The sequence below is a fragment of the Thalassophryne amazonica genome, chromosome 10 (genome assembly GCF_902500255.1).
Source record: "Thalassophryne amazonica chromosome 10, fThaAma1.1, whole genome shotgun sequence".
NCBI classification, from domain to species: domain Eukaryota; kingdom Metazoa; phylum Chordata; class Actinopteri; order Batrachoidiformes; family Batrachoididae; genus Thalassophryne; species Thalassophryne amazonica.
In genome coordinates, this window is record NC_047112.1 from 29,783,501 (window position 1) to 29,804,409 (window position 20,909).

Below are 20,909 nucleotides of genomic sequence, written 5' to 3' on the forward strand. Positions count from 1 at the left end.
GATGTAAAACTATTGACGAGATACTCTATCTCCCTTACAGAGTTTAGGTAGCTACTCTGCACTGTGTTGTTATATGGCATTAGAGAACATAAAGAAGGAATCATATCCTTAAACCTAGTTACAGCTCTTTCTGAAAGACTCCTAGTGTAATGAAACTTATTCCCTACTGCTGGGTAGTCCATCAGAGTAAATGTAAATGTTATTAAGAAATGATCAGACAGAAGGGAGTTTTCAGGGAATACTGTTAAGTCTTCTATTTCCATACCATAAGTCAGAACAAGATCTAAGATATGATTAAAGTGGTGGGTGGACTCATTTACTTTTTGAGCAAAGCCAATAGAGTCTAATAATAGATTAAATGCAGTGTTGAGGCTGTCATTCTCAGCATCTGTGTGGATGTTAAAATCGCCCACTATAATTATCTTATCTGAGCTAAGCACTAAGTCAGACAAAAGGTCTGAAAATTCACAGAGGAACTCACAGTAACGACCAGGTGGACGATAGATAATAACAAATAAAACTGGTTTTTGGGACTTACAATTTGGATGGACAAGACTAAGAGACAAGCTTTCAAATGAATTAAAGCTCTGTCTGGGTTTTTGATTAATTAATAAACTGGAATGGAAGATTGCTGCTAATCCACCGCCCCGGCCCGTGCTACGAGCATTCTGACAGTTAGTGTGACTCGGGGGTGTTGACTCATTTAAACTAACATATTCATCCTGCTGTAACCAGGTTTCTGTTAGGCAGAATAAATCAATATGTTGATCAATTATTATATAATTTACCAACAGGGACTTAGAAGAGAGAGACCTAATGTTTAATAGACCACATTTAACTGTTTTAGTCTGTGGTGCAGTTGAAGGTGCTATATTATTTTTTCTTTTTGAATTTTTATGCTTAAATAGATTTTTGCTGGTTATTGGTAGTCTGGGAGCAGGCACCGTCTCTACGGGGATGGGGTAATGAGGGGATGGCAGGGGGAGAGAAGCTGCAGAGAGGTGTGTAAGACTACAACTCTGCTTCCTGGTCCCAACCCTGGATAGTCACGGTTTGGAGGATTTAAGAAAATTGGCCAGATTTCTAGAAATGAGAGCTGCTCCATCCAAAGTGGGATGGATGCCGTCTCTCCTAACAAGACCAGGTTTTCCCCAGAAGCTTTGCCAGTTATCTATGAAGCCCACCTCATTTTTTGGACACCACTCAGACAGCCAGCAATTCAAGGAGAACATGCGGTTAAACATGTCACTCCCGGTCCGATTGGGGAGGGGCCAGAGAAAACTACAGAGTCCGACATTGTTTTTGCAAAGTTACACACCGATTCAATGTTAATTTTAGTGACCTCCGATTGGCGTAACCGGGTGTCATTACTGCCGACGTGAATTACAATCTTACCGAATTTACGCTTAGCCTTAGCCAGCAGTTTAAAATTTCCTTCAATGTCGCCTGCTCTGGTCCCCGGAAGACAATTGACTATGGTTGCTGGTGTCGCTAACTTCACATTTCTCAAAACGGAGTCACCAATAACCAGAGTTTGTTCCTCGGCGGGTGTGTCGCCGAGTGGGGAAAAACAGTTAGAGATGTGAACGGGTTGGTGGTGTACAGGGGGCTTGTGTTTAGGGCTACGCTTCCTCCTCACAGTCACCCAGCCGGCCTGCTTTCCCGGCTGCTCGGGATCCACTGGGGGGCAGCTAACGGCGGCTAAGCTACCTTGGTCCGCACCGACTACAGGGGCCTGGCTAGCTGTAGGATTTTCCAAGGTGCGGAGCCGAGTCTCCAATTCGCCCAGCCTGGCCTCCAAAGCTACGAATAAGCTACACTTATTACAAGTACCATTACTGCTAAAGGAGGCAGAGGAATAACTAAACATTTCACACCCAGAGCAGAGACGTGCGGAAGAGACAGGAAAAGCCGCCATGCTAAACCGGCTAAAAGCTAGTAGCTGCGCTAAGCTAGCGGATTCCTAAAAACACACAAAGTGAATAATGTGTAAATAATTTAGAGGTGAATTCAGCAGAGGGAGTGCTTTAGTTAAGGCACGTTAAGATTACACTGTGAAACAAATCCTTATCTAGTTATCTAGATCAGTCTAACTACGCAGATTAAACAGCTAACAGATACACCAAAACACTGCTGTGCTCCGAAACAGGAAGTGAGAGCCAACCACCAGTAGAGGGCCTATATATATATATATATATATATATATATATATATATATACACACACACACACACACAAAATAAGAAATGTACTCAAAACCTGGATTAATCTTTTTAGTCACATAGCAGTACTATTATTCTGAACACTACTGTATATATATATAGCACATGTTCACCTTTTCTTTGCCTTTATCCCAAATTGTTATCACAACCTCCATGTTTGCTTGATAAGATTACTATCAAATCAACATTTATTTTATAGCCCCTTACAGCAGTCAGACAGTCTCCAAAGTGTTTGAGAGTAAAAATCAAGAAACAAGAATTCACAAAAATTAAACAAGTGTACAATAGAATTAACACCACCAGGTATTGTCAGCCAGTTTCAATAAATAAGCCTTGAAGTTTGATTTAAAGTTTAAAGTGCTGTGTCAGAAATAGTGCGTAACTCAGGAGGTAACTTGTTCCAGTCTGAGTTCAGTTACCGCAAAAACACAATCACCCCAGAGTTTATATTTTGACCTCAGAACATCTAAGTAAAGCTGACCAGACACCCGTAATGTCCTATTCTAAGTGCAGAGAGTTAAAATTTCAGACAAGATGGTGCAAGACCATTAATAGCTTTAAAAACAAACATTAAAATCACTTCTGAAATAAACTGGAAGCCAGTGGCGTGAGTAACAGGCAGGTGTAATATGCTCACTTCTGGAAGTGTTTATCAAAAGACAAGCAGCAGCATTTTGCATAAGTTGGAGGTGTGCAAGAGAAGACTGGTTAACACCAGCATAAAGAACATTACAGTAATCAAGTCTAGAGCTGATGAAAGCATGAACAGCCATCTGAAGATCACATCTACTGAGGAAGGATTTTTACTTTAGCCATAAAACGGAACTGGGAAAAAACTTGCTTTGACAACAGAGTTTATTTGTTGATCAGAGTTTATTTGTTGATCAAACCTCAAACAACTATCACACACATACTAACCACAAGAGCCAGAATCTTTTTCATATTTATGGCTTCCTGAACTCTAAAGAGACTGATTTTAAAGCTACAACCCCAAACAGACCCACTGATGCCTGAGCTTAGATATAAGCTATGTAGTTATGCAGAAAAGTTAAATTAAGTAAACTTATTTTTATATAGCTCATCAATTAAACATTGCAGAACTGTAGTAAAACTCAGGCCCAGAGTAATACTGATGTAAACATTTTAGTTGTTAAAAATGTTATTATTTTTTGAATTGAATTTATTTATTTATTTATCCGGCACACAACTGAGCAACAACAAAGGCAACAACAGAACATAAAAAAACAACATACGAAAACCCGTGTGGCCGAAAGGGTGAAGGCAGAAGCAAAGCGTATAAGCAGCATCCCCTTATACCATTAAAAATAAAGAATGTATATATACATATACACACATATACATATATACACATACACACATATATATACTTATACATACAAACCTACACATATGGTCATAATAACTGTACAAGAAAAGAGAGGAAAAAAGTACATAAACAATTGAACTTAATCGCAAAATTTCAAAACACAACCAAACAAGTAAGAGTGAACAGTGACAAAATATAAACGTAATCCTTCAGCCTATAATGGGTAAATATACTCTTTTTGTAAAGCCTTTTAAAACCAACCAATGTACCAAGTATTTTAATATTATCAGGACAATTATTCCAAATATTAACACCCCTGACGGAAACACTGACTTTTAACAGTAGTATGGATCTTCAATTTCTCAAATAATAATGTTCCTCTCAAACAGTAGCTGGAGTCTCTCATTTTAAACAGATTCTGAATATGTAGAGGCAAAAGCTTATTTTTAACTTTATACATAATCTGTATTGTAATATAATCAACCAAGTCCCAGAATTTTAAAATTTGCAGACAAGCAAATAATGAATTTGTTGGCTCTCGATATGGTTTATTACTGATAATTCTTATAGCTTTCTTTTGCAACAGAAAAACTGGTTTAGTATTAGTTCTGTATGTATTTCCCCAAACCTCGACACAATATGTCATATATGGAACAAGCAATGCATGATATAAAGTGGTCAGTGCATGTTGGGTGAGGAAGTCCTGGGCTTTGTGCAGAATTGCAATGGCTTTTGACATTTTAGTTTTAACATAGTTAATGTGTTTTCCAGCTTAATCTATCATCAATATGAACACCAAGAAATTTTGTATCTGTTACAATTTCAGTATCATGTAGTAGTAGTTTTTTTACTTAAATTCCTGGTCTTATTCCCAAATATTATACACTTAGTTTTACCAAAATGGAGCGATAATTTATTTAAATCAAACCATTTTTTAAATTTATGTAATTCGTTCTCCATCTTGTCCAGGAGCTGTCCCAAATGATCCCCACTACAAAACACAGTTGTATCATCCGCAAATAAAATACAACTTACATACTTAGAAACCAAACATATATCATTAATAGACAAAAGGAACAACAGTGTCCCAAGGACTGAACCTGGGGGCACCCCACAAGTAATCTTCAAAAACTCAGAATTTGTCCCACCAAAGTGGACACACTGATGCCTACTGTCTAAGTAACTCGCTATCCAGTCATGTGCCAATCCCCTGATACCATACTTCTGTAATTTGTCCAGTAGCAAGGTATGATCTATAGTATCAAATGCTTTCTGTAAATAAATAAAAAACTCCTACAGTATATTGCTTATTTTAAATCGCGTTGGTAATTTGTTCAACGAAATCCATCACAGCCAACGAAGCGATTCTTTCTAAAACCATATTGGTGCTCGTTAAGGATATGATGTTTAGTTAAAAAATCGTTTAACCTAATTTCAAATACCTTTTCCAGAATTTTGGAAAATTGTGGTAAGAGGGAGATTAGCCTATAATTGCAAAAGACATGCTTGTCACCAGATTTGAACAATGGGATCACTTTAGCTATTTTCATTTTGAAAGGAAATTTCCCAGTCATTAATGACAAATTACAGGTATATGTTAAAGGCTTAACAATGCAATCAATAATATTTTTAACCAAAAACATATCAAAACGGTCACCATCAGTTGATTTTTTTTCCCCTTTAAGTTTGTGAACTATATCAATAATTTCTTTTTCATCCGTTCCTCTAATAAACATTGAATCACGAACTGTTTCTAGTTTTTACCCACGTTAACAAAATAACCATTAAAATGATCTGCAATAGCTTTGTTTTCTTTAACAATTGTGTCAGTATTTGCATAAAAATATGCAGATATTCTTTGACATCTTTTTTTTCTTATTTATGATTTCATTTAACAACAAGTACCCTTTATATTCGTTTTATTTTTTTCCAATAAATCACTATAATACTGCTTTTTACATGATCGCATAATGTAAGTTAGTTTGTTTTTATATGACTTATATCTTATCTCAGCTTCAATTGTTCTAGATTTTAAAAACTGCTTATACAAAAGATTTTTCTTTTTACATGCATTCAGAAGTACCTTAGTGATCCAAGGTTTATCTTTGCTTAGCTTTTTTCCATTTTTTAACACACAAGGACAATGTCTGTCATATAAATTAGAAATAATAGAAATGAATAATTCGTAAGATTGATCAACATCCTCAATGTAAATGTCACTCCAGTTTTGCTGTCTTAAATCTGCCCTAAGCTTTTCCATTGTTTCCTTTGTTATTTTCCTTGTGAAGTTTGTAATATTAATATGGTCAATTTTATCAACTAATGAATTGAAAACAACAAAAACAGGCAGATGATCACTGATATCACTAATGAGAAGTCCACCCATTATGTTTCCCGTAGTAATGTTTGTCAATATATTGTCAATAAGTGTTGATGAATTCCTAGTTATCCTAGTTTGGTGAGTAATTACTGGATACAATCCCATACTAAATACGGAATTAATAAATTCATCTATATGTGATTGACAATGAGGATTGAGGAAATCCATATTGAAGTCTCCACAGATAAACAAAAGCTTATTATTTTTATAGGTGTTATACATAACACCTATAAAAATAACACCTATTTATTTATAAATAGTATATTATAAATAGTAAATAAATAAATATAATATAAATATTATAAATAGTAATTAATATGGAAAAAATGTCTTCACACCCTCTTTCTGGCTACATTCGCCTCTGGTTTGCAGTCTGAGCAGGTTATATGTAGAAGTTGTGTATTTATGTGGTAAGCATGACCTAATTAAGAGGTAAGAAGGTTTTATCAGCGCTTTTTACTTCACACCGTGCAGTGTGGCATGGAAGTGATCAGCCTGTGGCACTGATAAGTTACGACAGCGGCCTTCAACTCATCTGTATTGTTGGGTCTGCTGTTCATCCTCTTCTTCTTCTTGACAATACCCCACAGATACTCTATGAGGTATTGTCTATGGGGCCAAACAGGTACAGTAACACCATGGTCAGCAAACCTGTTACTGATAGTTTTGGCACTGTGGGCAGGGTGCCAAGTCCTACTGAAAAAGGAAATCAGCGTCACCCTCAAGTTTGTCAGCAGGTTCTAAAATCTCTTGGTAGACGACTGTGTTGACTTGTGATTTGATACAGTGCAGTGGACCAATACCAGCAGATGGCATGGCACCACAAATCATCACTGACTGTGGAAACGTCACACTACGTAGTCTTCAAACAACTTGGATTCTGAGAGCGTCACCCTCAAGTTTTTCAGCAGGTTCTAAAATCTCTTGATAGACGACTGTGTTGACTTGTGATTTGATACAATGCAGTGGACCAATACCAGCAGATGGCATGGCACCACAAGTCATCACTGACTGTGGAAACGTCACACTAGTCTTCAAACAACTTGGATTCTGTGACTCTCGACTCTTCCTCCAGACTCCTGGACCTTGATTTCCAAATGAAATGCAAAATTTACTTTTATCCAAAAAGAGGACTTTGGGCCACTGTACAGTGGGGTCTAATTCTGTTTCTTGTTAGCCCAGGCAACATGCTTCTGACATTGTGAATGCAACACTTGTAGCAGATTCCCTGGACATGTCTGTGCATGTCATCTCTTGAGCCAGCCTCAGTCCACTCCTTGGAAATCTCCCCCAAGTTCTTGAATCGGCTTTGTTTGACAATCTTCTGAAGGCTGTATTCATCCCTGTTACTTGTGCATCTTTTCTTTCCACACTTTTCCCTTCCAGGCAGCATTCCATGATTATGCTTTGATACATTACTCTGCGAACAGCCAGTCCCTTCAGCGATGACTTTCTGTGGTTTGCCCTCATTGTGGAGCGTGTCAGTGTGTGTCCTCTGGGCAACCGTCAAGTAGGCAGTCTTTCACATAGCTGTTTTGGTGTGTACTTAACCGGACTGAGCGATTTATGGTATTTATATTTCATAAATTGTAACGTATTCAAATTTTAAATTTAAATATTCTAATATTTAGAGATACATTTCTTTTGTTTGTTTGTTGTTGTTGTTGTTGTGTTTTTTTGTTTTTTTTAGAGCTGTAGGCCATAATTATTTAATTGAATAGAAAAAAATACTTGGCGCATTTTAGTTTTTATCTAATGAGTCTAGAATATATAATATTTTTCCACTTTCTGAAATAACTGACAAAAAATGTATTTAGCTCCTGTTACAATCTTTTAACATGCGCCTGTATCAGGATTATTTAGAACACAAATCATCACTTCTACAGCCAGTTTTCTTGAGATTAGTCAGGGGATGGATACATGAATGTTTCAGTCACTGAATACGGCTTGGACTACATTTACACAAATCTTCAACAAATACAGTGTGGTAGCTCTGTCTCAAAATCTCAGTGACCCTGCAAGGAGCAGACTAGTGAGGGAAGCCACCAAGACATCCATGACAACTCCGACGGAGATAAAAGCTTCTGTGGCTGTGATTGGAGAATTGTGTGCATTTTAGTACAATGTTTGTCTGTTGCATCAACTGTCCCATCAGTCACACAAAAGGATTTTAAAACAAGAAAACAGTTTAGGTCTAGCCTCAAGTCTCCCATGTGCCTTCTGTCAAACTGTAGCTGAAATTTCAGACCTTATTTTTAGAGAAAATATTTCTCTGTTTCACTATCCGGTGAAGCCACATAACTGATGATGCAACAGGCAAAGGCAAGATACATTTACCATCGAGTACCAACCAGTTTGTACTCCTTCATGATTGATGTCAGTGAAGTCCAAGACATATTCAGGGACTTTGAAATGTGCATGTATCCATCCCCTGACTTGTGTAAAGTAAACTGGCTGTAAAGGTGATGATTTGCACTAACAATAATACTTATTTTTAGTTTGTCAAAATACCTATGGGCTCTGAAAATTCACATGCTGTGTATAAAAGCTGCTTAATTTCCCAAATGGTTAATATGATATTTTTGTTAACCCTCCTGAATTAAAGCTGGAAGTCTACAAGAACATCCTTATTGTTTCATTTCAACTCCACTGTGGTGTACAGACACAAAATTACAATATTCATGAATAAATTGTGTCATATGGACTTGACTGTAGAAGAATAATTCATAATCTCACATACTGTCAATTGTTTCAAAGTAAAGACTTGGGTTTTTTTTTTCTGTTTGCAGGACAATGAAGGACAGACAGCACTACATTACGGTAAGGCTGCTCTGGTATTAATATGCATTATTTATTGTGCAACATTATGCATTACCTATTTTGCAACAAAAGAGTAATTTATTTTCCTTTTAAAAAATGTGTTTTGCACTGACATAATGTTGCCGGCGTGCACTCAGCCTTTATACATACAGCGGCTTGTTTGCTGTGCATGTCCACTCTGTGCTAACATTCAGAATGTTTCCCTCCTCTTCCTCCCATGCTTTCATTATTTCTCAGCTCTACAGTTTTATCGGCTCTTTTTCATCCAGCGGTTTTGTGTGCATGTGTGCGTTTTGTCCTGTGCTATGACGTGCGCACGTGTGGCTGCCTGCTTCTGTATGTGTGTGTAATTATTGCCAGGACTCCCAAAGGAAATCAGCAGTGGTCCTTAGACTCTCATGACCCCCTTATGCCCCAGCGCACATGTCCCACAGGGGCGGTTCTCCTATCCTCTGAGCATGTGCACATGTGCAGGTGGTTACGCCATCTGTCCCGCCCGCCCTGGCTTGGTGGCATCAGGGTGGGTGTGTTGCATCACTCGCTGTTACATGCTGGAGATGCGCGCACACACAGGAGCCTTAAGATGGGGCATAAAAAGATGACTAATAAACATAAGCGATGAACTCCAAGAGACAAATAGCAGAGAATGAAAATTCATTCCCACCTCTCTTTGCACAGGGCCACAGCGGCTGGCAAGTGATTAATTGAGGGTTTACTGCTCACCATAAATTGTTCTCCTCCTCTACGGCTCCCCCGAGGGCCGGCCACTTTTTACAGCTCAAGGCCCAGGCGAGACAGCCGCCACGTGCATATACACCGCTGGCTAAATAAAATTCACTTTAGCATGGATGGAGAAACACGCCGAGGTGTTTCTCATTTTATTTTGTCTGATACAGCTGCAGAAGAGCAGCCTCTCTTGTTGCTTTCTGATGCATCTTCACATCTTACCCGCTCTTCAGCCAGCTAGCCACCCACGTACTGGAGGTTAAAAGGACTGGCTGTCAATCACCTCAGCTGCTGACATTAGCGATCACAGCCGAGCGGCAGTCTGCTCTTTAAGAGGAGCAAGTGAGCGATTGACACCAGCACAGAGGAGTACTCAGAACCAGAGGAGTAGGAAAAAGGAAACGAGGGAGAGGTGCAACAGGATGCTCCAACATGCTAACTGGATTAAAGACCAGAAACACCAATCCCGCCCCACCTCCCTACCCCTATATGGAAAGGAGAGTCTGAGGGAAGAGCCTTTTAGTGGGGCACAAATTGCCAATGGGGCAGAAATGAAGTGTTTGAGGGAAGCACAGGTTCAGGCTAGTGTCAAGCAGATGGGCTTTTCATTATGTGGAGCACTGTGTGTACTTTATTGAACTATAGCACTTATTGGAAATGACTTTTTTTTTCCTCAGATCTGCTCGATACCATCACAGCAGTCTACAGGCTCATTTATGGTCTACTTACGTACAGTATGTAAATCAATCCGTGCGTTTGAAATGGTGTAACCGTCGCTGCTCAGATACTTCTATACGTCCCATATGTTTGAACATATGGGACGTACATACATCTAGTGAATAAAATATTCACTAGATGTCACCAGAGACCCTCTTGAAAGTTTCTGACAGCTTTAAACATGCCAATGGTCGAGGAAGTCATAATGTTTTTACCAATAAAAGAAACTAAAAGTGGAGGCAGCATTTTAGACCAAGGCAGTTTGTGCGGCGTTAAATGCTTTATGACATTTTTTCATTTATATAGCGCCAAATCACAACAAAGTTGCCTCAAGGAGCTTCACACAAGTAAGGTCAAACCTTACCAACCCCTAGAGCAAGCACACAGGCGACAGTGGTAAGGAAACTCCCTCTGATGATTTGAGGAAGAAACTTCAAGCAGACCAGACTCAAAGGGGTGACCCTCTGCTTGGGCCATGCTGCCGGCACAATTGACAAAATGAATATACAGGAAATTTTGGGAGTCCATGCTGGTGTCCAGGACGGGACACCAGCATTATAAATTTAAATTTATAAAACTTATCAAAATAAGTAGCTGTTGGCAGGCTTTCTCATGTCATTTTGTTTTCAGGTTGTCATATTCCTACTTTTGACCACTTTCTTGTCCACTGCTCTTAACAACTCATTTTTGTCACCTCTCTCACTAGCGTCAGCGTGCGAGTTCGCGGAGATCGTAGAGCTGCTGTTGAAGTCTGGAGCTGACCCGTCTATCAAAGACATGGAGGGCTCGCTTCCCGAGGAGGTGACTGAATCCAGTGCAATTTCTTCTCTACTGCGTCAGTACACTGCTCCCAAAGGCTAAATCACCTGTTGACCCTCACCCTACCCTCGCCGATCCCTTGTCTTATCCTTACTTTATGTTTACTAACCATTCCCTCTGTCCGTTCTTTATAAGAGACTGTGTTCAACCCCAGCAGCTGGTGACATTGACTGGAAGAGTTTAGATTTTTTTTTTTTCCAAATATCTGAGGTGACTTCCTTTTTGACAAATGAAATGAGGCTCTACAGCATGCATTTACATTCATTTATGTATTGTATATTTACTTTAAGTTGGTACGGTTTGGCCGTGTAACTGTATATACTGTGAGATCATGGAATCTTGTAGTTTTACTGTGTTTCACAACACATTATCTAAAGAACTGTGGTTATATTGCAGGAAGAGGTCACAAATTTAGGGGATTTAGAGATTTGTTTTTTCGATTTAAATATGTTTTACAGGAAGTTTGCACATTACTTCTGTCCATTGCGTTTAAATTCCAAGCAATTATTTTATCTATAAAAGTATTTCTATGTCATGACTATTGCAATATTATATTCCATATACTGTGATTTTAAAAGTTGTTACCTTCCCTTACTGTTCTGGTCTGACAGGCGTTTTGGTCCCGGTCAGCCCCCTTTGACTGGTTCTATTACTGCAGTTTGTTCCTCATTTGGTTGGTAGAGTTCAAATAATGATTTAATTATTTGTCATGTATCATCATTAAAAGTTTCCAGTGCATGTTCTTCTGATCAATCAGCCTGTTGTCCCTGATGTGAGCACAAATGGGCCTCATCTCACTTTACAGTCTTTACATATTTAAACACATAAATCCAACTGAGCCATGCTTTCTACTACTCACCAGAAAACGTCATACATCTACCAAGAGTACTGATGGTTTATTTTAAAAATATTTTATCCTCTGCAACTCTACACATTTAATCAGGCTGCCATCAGTACTGCTGCACTAATGGGAAGTCCATCATATAATTCTGTGTTACTGAAAAACAAGACTGCAGTTTTTAAATATAAAGTAATATATTCACTATAAACTGAAAGATCCACTAAGGAAATACTGACACTTATTAGCATGTGAAAGTTAAGGCCCCCTGACACAGGCACAATGTTGATCCCCGCACTTGCATGCACTCTGCCGTGCACAAGAGTAAACTTGTCTCAAACTTGTAAACCTTTGTAAACTGTGCGCAGCTTTGTGCAAGTGTGCAAAGAAAATTTTGAAATGTTCAAAATCTCCATCGTGCATTAATTACGTGAACATTATGCAAACAAGTCAAAAACACTGCGTGAGTGGTTGCGTCAGCACATTGCATCAGAGCGCAGCTCGTCTGAATGATTATAACAAAATGTTAAATCTATCATAAACATACTTTTACAGCTGCACACAAGAAGGGATGAACATGCAACTGTTTTACCAAGCCATTACAATATAAATATGGCAAATAATTACCTTTTTAGATGGCTTCAAATATGTTCTCCACCTCATTAAGCGCGAGAGAGAAAAGCAGCAGCTGGAGCACTCCTCTGTGATTCCGGAAGTGATTAGAGCCGTTTTCAACAGCCAACTTGCAGAGAAAATGTTTAATCCGCTAATTATTAGCCAGTGGAACAAAGCAGGGTGTCCAGCTGGAAACACAGTGGGTGGGATTGTCACGACGATGTTCGTGCAAGTGCGCGGATCAAAGTCATACAAGTGTCAGAGCACCTACAGTAGTGTTCAGAATAATAGTAGTGCTATGTGACTAATAAGATTAATCCAGGTTTTGAGTATATTTCTTATTGTTACATGGGAAACAAGGTACCAGTAGATTCAGTAGATTCTCACAAATCCAACAAGACCAAGCATTCATGATATGCACACTCTTAAAGCTATGAAATTGGGCTATTAGTAAAAAAAGTAGAAAAGGGGGTGTTCACAGTAATAGTAGTGTGGCATACAGTCAGTGAGTTTGTCAAAGGCTCACCCATTGATCAGCTCCAGGATGATCAAAGACAGTCTGGAGTTACCTGTAAGTGCTGCGACAGTTAGAAAACGCCTGTGTGAAGCTAATTTATTTGCAAGAATCCCCCGCAAAGTCCCTCTGTTAAATAAAAAGACGTGCAGAAGAGGTTACTATTTGCCAAAGAACACATCAACTGACCTAAAGAGAAATGGAGGAATATTTTGTCGACTGATGAGAGTAAAACTGTTCTTTTTGGGTCCAAGGGCCGCAGACAGTTTGTGAGACGACCCCCAAACCCTGAATTCAAGCCACAGTTCACAGTGAAGACAGTGATGCAAGCATCATGATATGGGAATGTTTCTCCTACTGTGTTTTAACAAGAAAATGACCCCAAGCACACTAGTAAACCAGCAAAATCTTGGTTCCAAACCAACAAAATTAATGCCTCGCAGATGTGAAGAAATCATGAAAAACTGTGGTTATACAACTAAATACTAGTTTAGTGATTCACAGGATTGCTAAAAAAAAAAAAAAAAAAAGCAGTTTGAACATAATAGTTTTGAGTTTGTAGCATCAACAGCAGATGCTACTATTATTGTGAACACCCCCTTTTCTGCTTTTTTTTCTGGTAATAGCCCAATTTCATAGCCTTAAGAGTGTGCATATCATGAATGCTTGGTCTTGTTGGATTTGTGAGAATCTACTGAATCTACTGGTACCTTGTTTCCCATGTAACAATAAGAAATATACTCAAAACCTGGATTAATCTTTTTAGTCACATAGCACTACTATTATTCTGAACACTACTGTATAGACTCAAGGACTCCTGTTCAGTCACCTCACAGCAGTTGAAGCTCACATATATCAACATACAATCCATCCAAAGAGTTACTCATATCTCATATCCAAGAGTTCACCTGACATCTGCTTGATGTCCTGTTGTTTTTCTGGACATTCTGCCATTAAGGTGACATCTGACTAAAAGTTGTTATACAGTTGGTAAACACCTCAGTTCAGTCTCCTTCAGAAGGAATGAATGTCACGCCACACCAGCAGAATCTAGCATGTCAATAAAGCCATTTTTTTTCAAAAAGGTTGCTACATTCTTCGTGGACTAAGATCCAGGAACCAGCACTCTTCACCAGTACCATTAAAATACATTGAACTGAAATTGTATTACTGAAATCTGGAGCAAATACCTCAATGTGCATTTGAGTGCTTTTCAGTTTCTGTGAGTAGGCATTGGGAAATTTTTAATTTGAAAAATCGTACATTGAATCTGACCACTTCAAAAGATTCTGGCAGCCGCTGTGGACTTAAAAAGGAAAAAAGTGTTTTTAAAATCTTACACTTAATCTATGTTTTACATCAAACTACCTTAAAGTCACATTTGGCTCATTTTCAGAGTGATACAATCAATTACAGCAATGTATTAAAAAGCAAACTGTTATTTAAGAGATCTGAGTGTTCTCCAGACAAAACACACACACATGGTCAGAGTCCAAATCTGCGTTACTTGCTCTGCTTGATCAGTTCACTCTCTGTCTCAGCTCACACCATCAGATGAGGATACACTAAATCTGGATAGCCGTTCTTAACTACAGCATCATGAAGATGCAAATCAACATTTTGTGCAAACCGGAGACAAGGCTTAATCCTTAGCCTTGTAACACATAGTACCCATGCTCCACCCGTCATCACCCCCCTCAAATCCTACACATTTTGCTGAAGTGGAAATTTGGCCTGGCCATGAGGCATTAGATAACATCTCAGGCATCAGTCTGTCACAGATCTTCCAAAGAAGTCGGTGTGCAGCCCACCATTGGTAGTCATCACGGGTGGCACCACTTCAGATTCACTTTTGTCTTGACGGTGGTTGTCTCAAGTGCTTTCAAAAACAAATACACAGTGCTACATAAGGTTAAATAAGATACCTAATGTGAAGTCTGCATTGATGTGTAGTGTTTCTCTTGATCACAACATTTGAAAAGAGGGTGAGCAATTCTTTTCCAAAAGGTACACAGTACATTTTGCAGTATGAACATTGACGCAGTTGCATATAATCTCATTCAATAGTGTTAAATCCTCATCACCATTAATTCCACTGGTAACACTTTAAGGCGTACACAACAAAAATGTAGAAGAGTGAGTCAATGAGTTTGTCTATCCCACAAAATATACAACAGAACATGGAAAGTAAATCTGGAATTAAAGAGTAAATAGAATGTGTGGCTGGGGATGGTGCCACAACAGTTTGTGGTTAACTCAAAAGACTGCTCCGGAATGTTTAGAAACCTTTGCAACACTAGTGTTTCAAAGTAATATTCTGGAGTCATTATTAAAAGAAGAAATCACTAGCTATGCTAAACGGGGCCTCAATAACTTGCAAACCACTTGGACTCCAATCCATTTGATTTGCCCACTCTGGTGTTCAAACATAATATGAGTAAATGAAATTGGTCACACCGTTTTTGAATTTCATATTCAAAAGCTACAGGCAGTGCAGGGTCTGCATGTGCAGTAATCATTTCATGTATAGATAATTCACATAATGATCGAGTTGCTTTAATGCAGCCATCCTGCTTTGGATTCACCTGATCCGTCAGATCTCAGAAGTCAAGTGGTCTTGATTGGTCCTTGGCTGGGTGACTGCTTTGGAACAACATGGGTTGTGTGTGGTTCTCTGTGTAGAACTGGAGTTGGATCAGGAGGGGCCCCCAACAAAAAAAGACCTTTGCCAAAATCCCAAACCAGATCGGTCCTGGATCGACTATGGTCACCCTGATCAAATGGGGGCAGCTGAAAGACAAACAACCACAGAGTTTAACACAATTTGGAATGGAACCATGTGGATTTGCTGCACAAATCAACTTTATTACAGTGTTAAATCAACACCAATACAGTCATCATCCAATTACACTATGGATGAGTTTAATATGTGTATGTCGCTGACATGAACGAGCGAAGCTCTTCAGCATCTCACCATGTCATTTCGGTCCTTCAGACTTTTTTCAGTAAATGCTTCTGGAGAGTATTAGCATGGCTAAAAGTCTTCAGCTTCTGGGCCCTATGGCCCTCTAAACCCCCTGCCGCTTTAAGCATTCTCTTTATTTGCATTGTCACGACTAGAAAAAAGGGTCCTGACCAATCTCATTTAGGTCCATGTAATTTAGGTCCTTCAAACTTTTTTCAGTAAATACTTCTGAGGAGCAAATGCATGGCTAAAAATCTAACCCTACACACCCCCCAACTACGCCCATCTTAATCTTTTTTTTTTAATGTTGATGTAAATTGAGATTCTAACTTTTCAGCTACTTTACAGTACACTGCGTGTCGCTTTGCTCGTAGTATTATATGGTACACGATTACATTTTGTATAGTTATTTAACGTATTTGCGCATATATTGAATAAATAATAGTTAACATATTATTTTTATAACAAAGTTGATTTAACAGTATTTTGAATGGGACCGCAAGTAAAATTTAACACTGCAGCTGAATAACTCACTGTTGGAAAGTCCACAGCAGTTGCCAGTAAACTTTCTGCAGTGTCTGCTGTGCACTTTCAAAAGGAAACATGCATGGTGTCTTACATGAGTTAAGAATAAATCTTTTGAGTATTCAACATGAGTCTGAGACATGACGCACTACAATCCCACAAAGAGACGAGCAGTGATCACCTCATTGTTATGAATTCCATACACATCCAGCCATTAGGCTTTTGGTGTATCTCTAAAGCCTGTTTGGGGCCGAGTGTTGGCTCTTTGTTGCTTCCTAAACCCCTGTTATACCGGCTTGAGGTAAGAGATGGTGACGGCAGTCGTGCTTGCCTTCCAGCTTGTCTGCAGGACTCTGACACTAAGCCCATTATGCTTCCATTACTGGGCTTCAATTTTCCTCTGTTCTGACACCGCATCTCGCTCTCCAAACCACAGGCCCCTTTTTCAGGCATGAAATTGGTTAGTCTTTAATGAAGTTCTTTTACTTTCCTGAGCTGTACTTAGTTACAAATTAGAGGTACATATAAATGCAGTACATCCAGAAAGTATTCACAGTGCTTCACTTTTTCCACATTTTATTATGTTACAGCCTTATTTCAAAATGGATGGAATTCTTTATTTTTCCTCAAAATTCTACTCACAATACCTCATAATGACAATGTGAAAAGTTTTTTTTTTTTTTTAAAGATTTTAGCAAATTTATTAAAAAAAAAATCTAAGAAATCATGTGCATAAATATTGACAGCCTTTGCCATGAAGCTCAAAATTGAGCTCGGGTGCATTCTATTTCCACTGATCATCCTTGAGATGTTTGTACAGCTTAATTTGGAGTCCATCTGGGGTAAATTTAGTTGATTGGACATGATTTGGAAACGCACACACACCTGTCTACATATAACGTCCCACAGCTGACAGTGCATGTCCGAGCACAAACCAAGCATGGAGTCAAAGGAATTGTCTGTAGACCTCGGAGACAGGATTGTCTCAAGGTACAAATCTGGGGAAGGGTACAGAAACGTTTCTGCTGTTTTGAAGGTCCCAATGAGCACAGTGGCCTCCATCATCTGTAAATGGAAGATGTTGGGATCCACCAGGACTCTAGTTCCTAGAGGTGGCTGTCTGTCTATACTGAGTGATCAAAGGGAGAAGGGCCTTAGTCAGGGAGGTGACCAAGAACCTGATGGTCACTGTCAGAACTCCAGCATTCCTCTGTGGAGACAGGAGAACCTTCCAGAAGGACAACAATCTGCAGCAATCCACCAATCAGGTCTGTATGGTACAGTGGCCAGATGGAAGCCACTCCTTAGAAAAAGGCACATGGCAGCCTGCCTGGAGTTTGCCAAAAGGCACCTAAAGGACTCACAAACCATGAGAAACAAAATTCTTTGGTCTGACGAGACAAAGATTGAACTCTTTGGTGTGAATACCAGGTATCATGTTTGAGGGAAACCAGGCACCATCCCTACAATGAAGCGTGGTGGCAGCATCATTCTGTGGGGATGTTTTTCAGCGGCAGGAACTGGGAGACTAGTCAGGATTGAGGGAAAGATGAATGCAGCAATGTACAGAGACATCCTCGATGAAAGCCTGCTCCAGAGCGCTCTTGACCTAAGATTGGTGGACGGTTCATCTTTCAGCGGGACAATGACCCTAAGCACTCAGCCAAGATATCAATGGAGTGGCTTCAGGACAACTCTGAATGTCCTTGAGTGGCCCAGCCAGAGCCCAGATCTGAATCCGATTGGACATCTCTGGAAAGATCTGAAAATGGCTGTGCACTGACTCTTCTCATCCAACCTGATGGAGCTTGAGAGGTGCTGCAAAGAGGAATGGGGAACAGTGCCCAAAAATTGGTGCGCCAAGCTTGTGGCATCATATTCAAGAATACCTGAAGCTGTCACTGCTGCCAAAGGTGCATCAACGAAGTAAGTGCATGTGATTTCTTAGTTGTTTTATTATTATCATTATTTGTAATAAATTTGCAAAATTAAAAAAACATTTTTAAATGTTGTCATTATGGGGTGTTGTGAGTAGAATTTTGAGGTGAAAAAAATTTTTAATTACTCCATCAAAGAATAATCCGTAACATAACAAAATGTGGATAAAGTAAAGCACTGAATACTTTCCGGATGCACTGTATGCTGAGTGTGCCCAGTTTTCCCAACTTCTACTGCAGAATTTCAAGGGGAAACATAGTTTAATGGTAAATGTGGTATTCCCAACATAGAAATTAAGTAATTTCTACTCTCCCCAAGCTGTGCTGCTTACAGATCTTATGGATGAGAACTTTGTTTAAATCAGTTTAATTTTATCCAATCAGATTTCCCCCTGCTGTCTCTGGGTGAAAAATCCTCTTTCAGGCCTTCAGAATTACAACGCCCTTGCTGATTAGAACAAGCAGGGACTGCTGTGGATTGTCATATTGTTTAACCAATTAGATTTAGAGCATTATGTGTTGGGCACTTTGGAAACTCTGGGCTGCTAGTTGGTTTGCAGCTACATCAGCAGTGCATTTGGCTCCAACACATAATGTGGCCAAAGTTCACTTAGTAATTCATTTAAACGCTCTGTCTTAGTATTTAGGTGTAACATATACACCACTATATATATATCACATTTTATAAATATATTTAAAATTTTCACTGGTTATTTTAAATGTGCAATGGTTAAATGAGGGACGTGGTGGATTTACTGGGCAGCTGTGGATTGAACAACGATGTTAATGAACTGTTTAGAAAGAAAGAACAGGAGATGGAACTTGTCATTTGATGAGCAACTTTAGTCCTTTGATTTTTATGTATTTTTATACAAGGATTGTTGCTGCTGGTGTGAATGATGTTTGTGGTCTGGTCTGTCTTTGTCAGTCTGTCAGGTGCACACATAATGTCCAGCAACTTGGCTGAAATCTCACTCAAAAAAAAAAAAAATACTGACTCATTGGATGAACTCAGTTCAATTATAAGTAGGCTTTCCATCTAAAATATATGTAGTCCCAACTAAATTAAATTATCTTATGTGGATGTGCTTTATTTGAGTTGGGGTTTTATATATTAATTAGATGGAAATCTTGCTCGTAATCTAACTGAGTTTTCACCCACTGAGTCATATTTTTAGTGCCGTTTAATTCTGATTATTTGTGTTTGTGGCATTTTTTGCTTGATTGGTGGTCATATAAGTAAAGGTGGCTGCTTGTTGTGACTTTTCTCTTCACCTTTCTGCTTCAGCTCCCCAACCCGCCTCACTCTCTAACATTTGATAACAGGAAACATTTGATAATGACGTTGATTTGGGACATAAGTGATGTCTATTTCTGATGGTGAATCATGAGATCCCTTACCAAAAAATAGTACTGATAAGTATATAAAAAGTAAACTAGAAGTATACTTGAAACATACTTGCATATACTACTTTTTGGTAAGGGATCCTGTGTTTAATTGTGGTAGGATACCTCTGACAGCCTAGGTGTGCAGTCCATGAGCCATCACCACTTGAGCAAAATTGTTCAAAAATATTATTGTTCCTCCTCATTACTGGTACTGACCCAAACTTTGGCACCTAAATAGCTGTTTATTAGTGAGATGGTCATGGTTGCAGTTGTAAATATGGTTGTTACACTCGGGCCTAGGGGTAAACCATGGCATAACATAAAGGTGACGCCCCTGTTTCCAGCCAACAAGGATGACCAACCACCAGGTCCGCAGTCCAAAATATAACAAATTTATTATTCTTATATAATAAACTTCAGGGTGAGAAAACAGCCAAAATAACAAACAAAATAATCTTACAAAACCTCCGCTCTTACCTAGTGCTCAAATAAAACAACCAAAAACAGTAGTCTTAGCTATAAACTCCTAAACAGGAGAGAATGACAAAATAAAATGGCTTCTCACACCTACTAACAAAAGTGTTGCACTGCTTTACAAAAACAAATGATTACAAAATTTGCAAAAGTAGACCAAAAAAATGACATTAAAAAAAAAACAAGTATCCTCAGACACACACAACATCAGTTTGGAGCAATAAGAAGATGGAACACTAGGTGTTGCATTCAGCCCTCCTTTTACAGCTGAAGCCATCAGTGTTGGACCAATCAGCCAGTGCCATCTGTACAAGTTCGCCTGAGAAAAAAGGAACTCACACACAGCACACAAAATGAAGAGCGCCTCACCTGGGTGGGGAGGGTAAACACATCTACACGCCACAAAAATACTAAATATGTTTGATTCTCTCTCACTGGTAGGAACAGGGCATCAGTCACAACATTCTGTTTTCCCTTAATGTGCTGAACCTGGATGTTAAATGGTTGCAATAATAGGATGAAACGGAACTGGAGGAATAACCGGGTTTGTTTTTCCTGTGAGTCGGCAAACATGACACGATCTACAAAACTTTGCAACATCAGATTTCAATTCTGGCCAAAAGAAATATCAGTGTAGTTTT

The 20,909-nt window shown here is 39.0% G+C and overlaps 1 protein-coding gene across 1 annotated transcript in view; it reads left to right on the top strand.

Annotated features, from left to right (window-relative positions):
* acbd6 (acyl-CoA binding domain containing 6) overlaps nucleotides 1-11,630 on the top strand; it is an 81,964-nt gene extending 70,334 nt beyond the window's left edge. The window contains exons 7-8 of the mRNA XM_034179679.1: nucleotides 8,719-8,749; nucleotides 10,899-11,630. Coding sequence (XP_034035570.1) covers nucleotides 8,719-8,749; nucleotides 10,899-11,053 — 186 coding nt within the window. The 3' untranslated portion in view covers nucleotides 11,054-11,630. The remainder of the gene's footprint in view (nucleotides 1-8,718; nucleotides 8,750-10,898) is intronic.
* The last annotated feature ends 9,279 nt before the right edge of the window (nucleotides 11,631-20,909 follow it).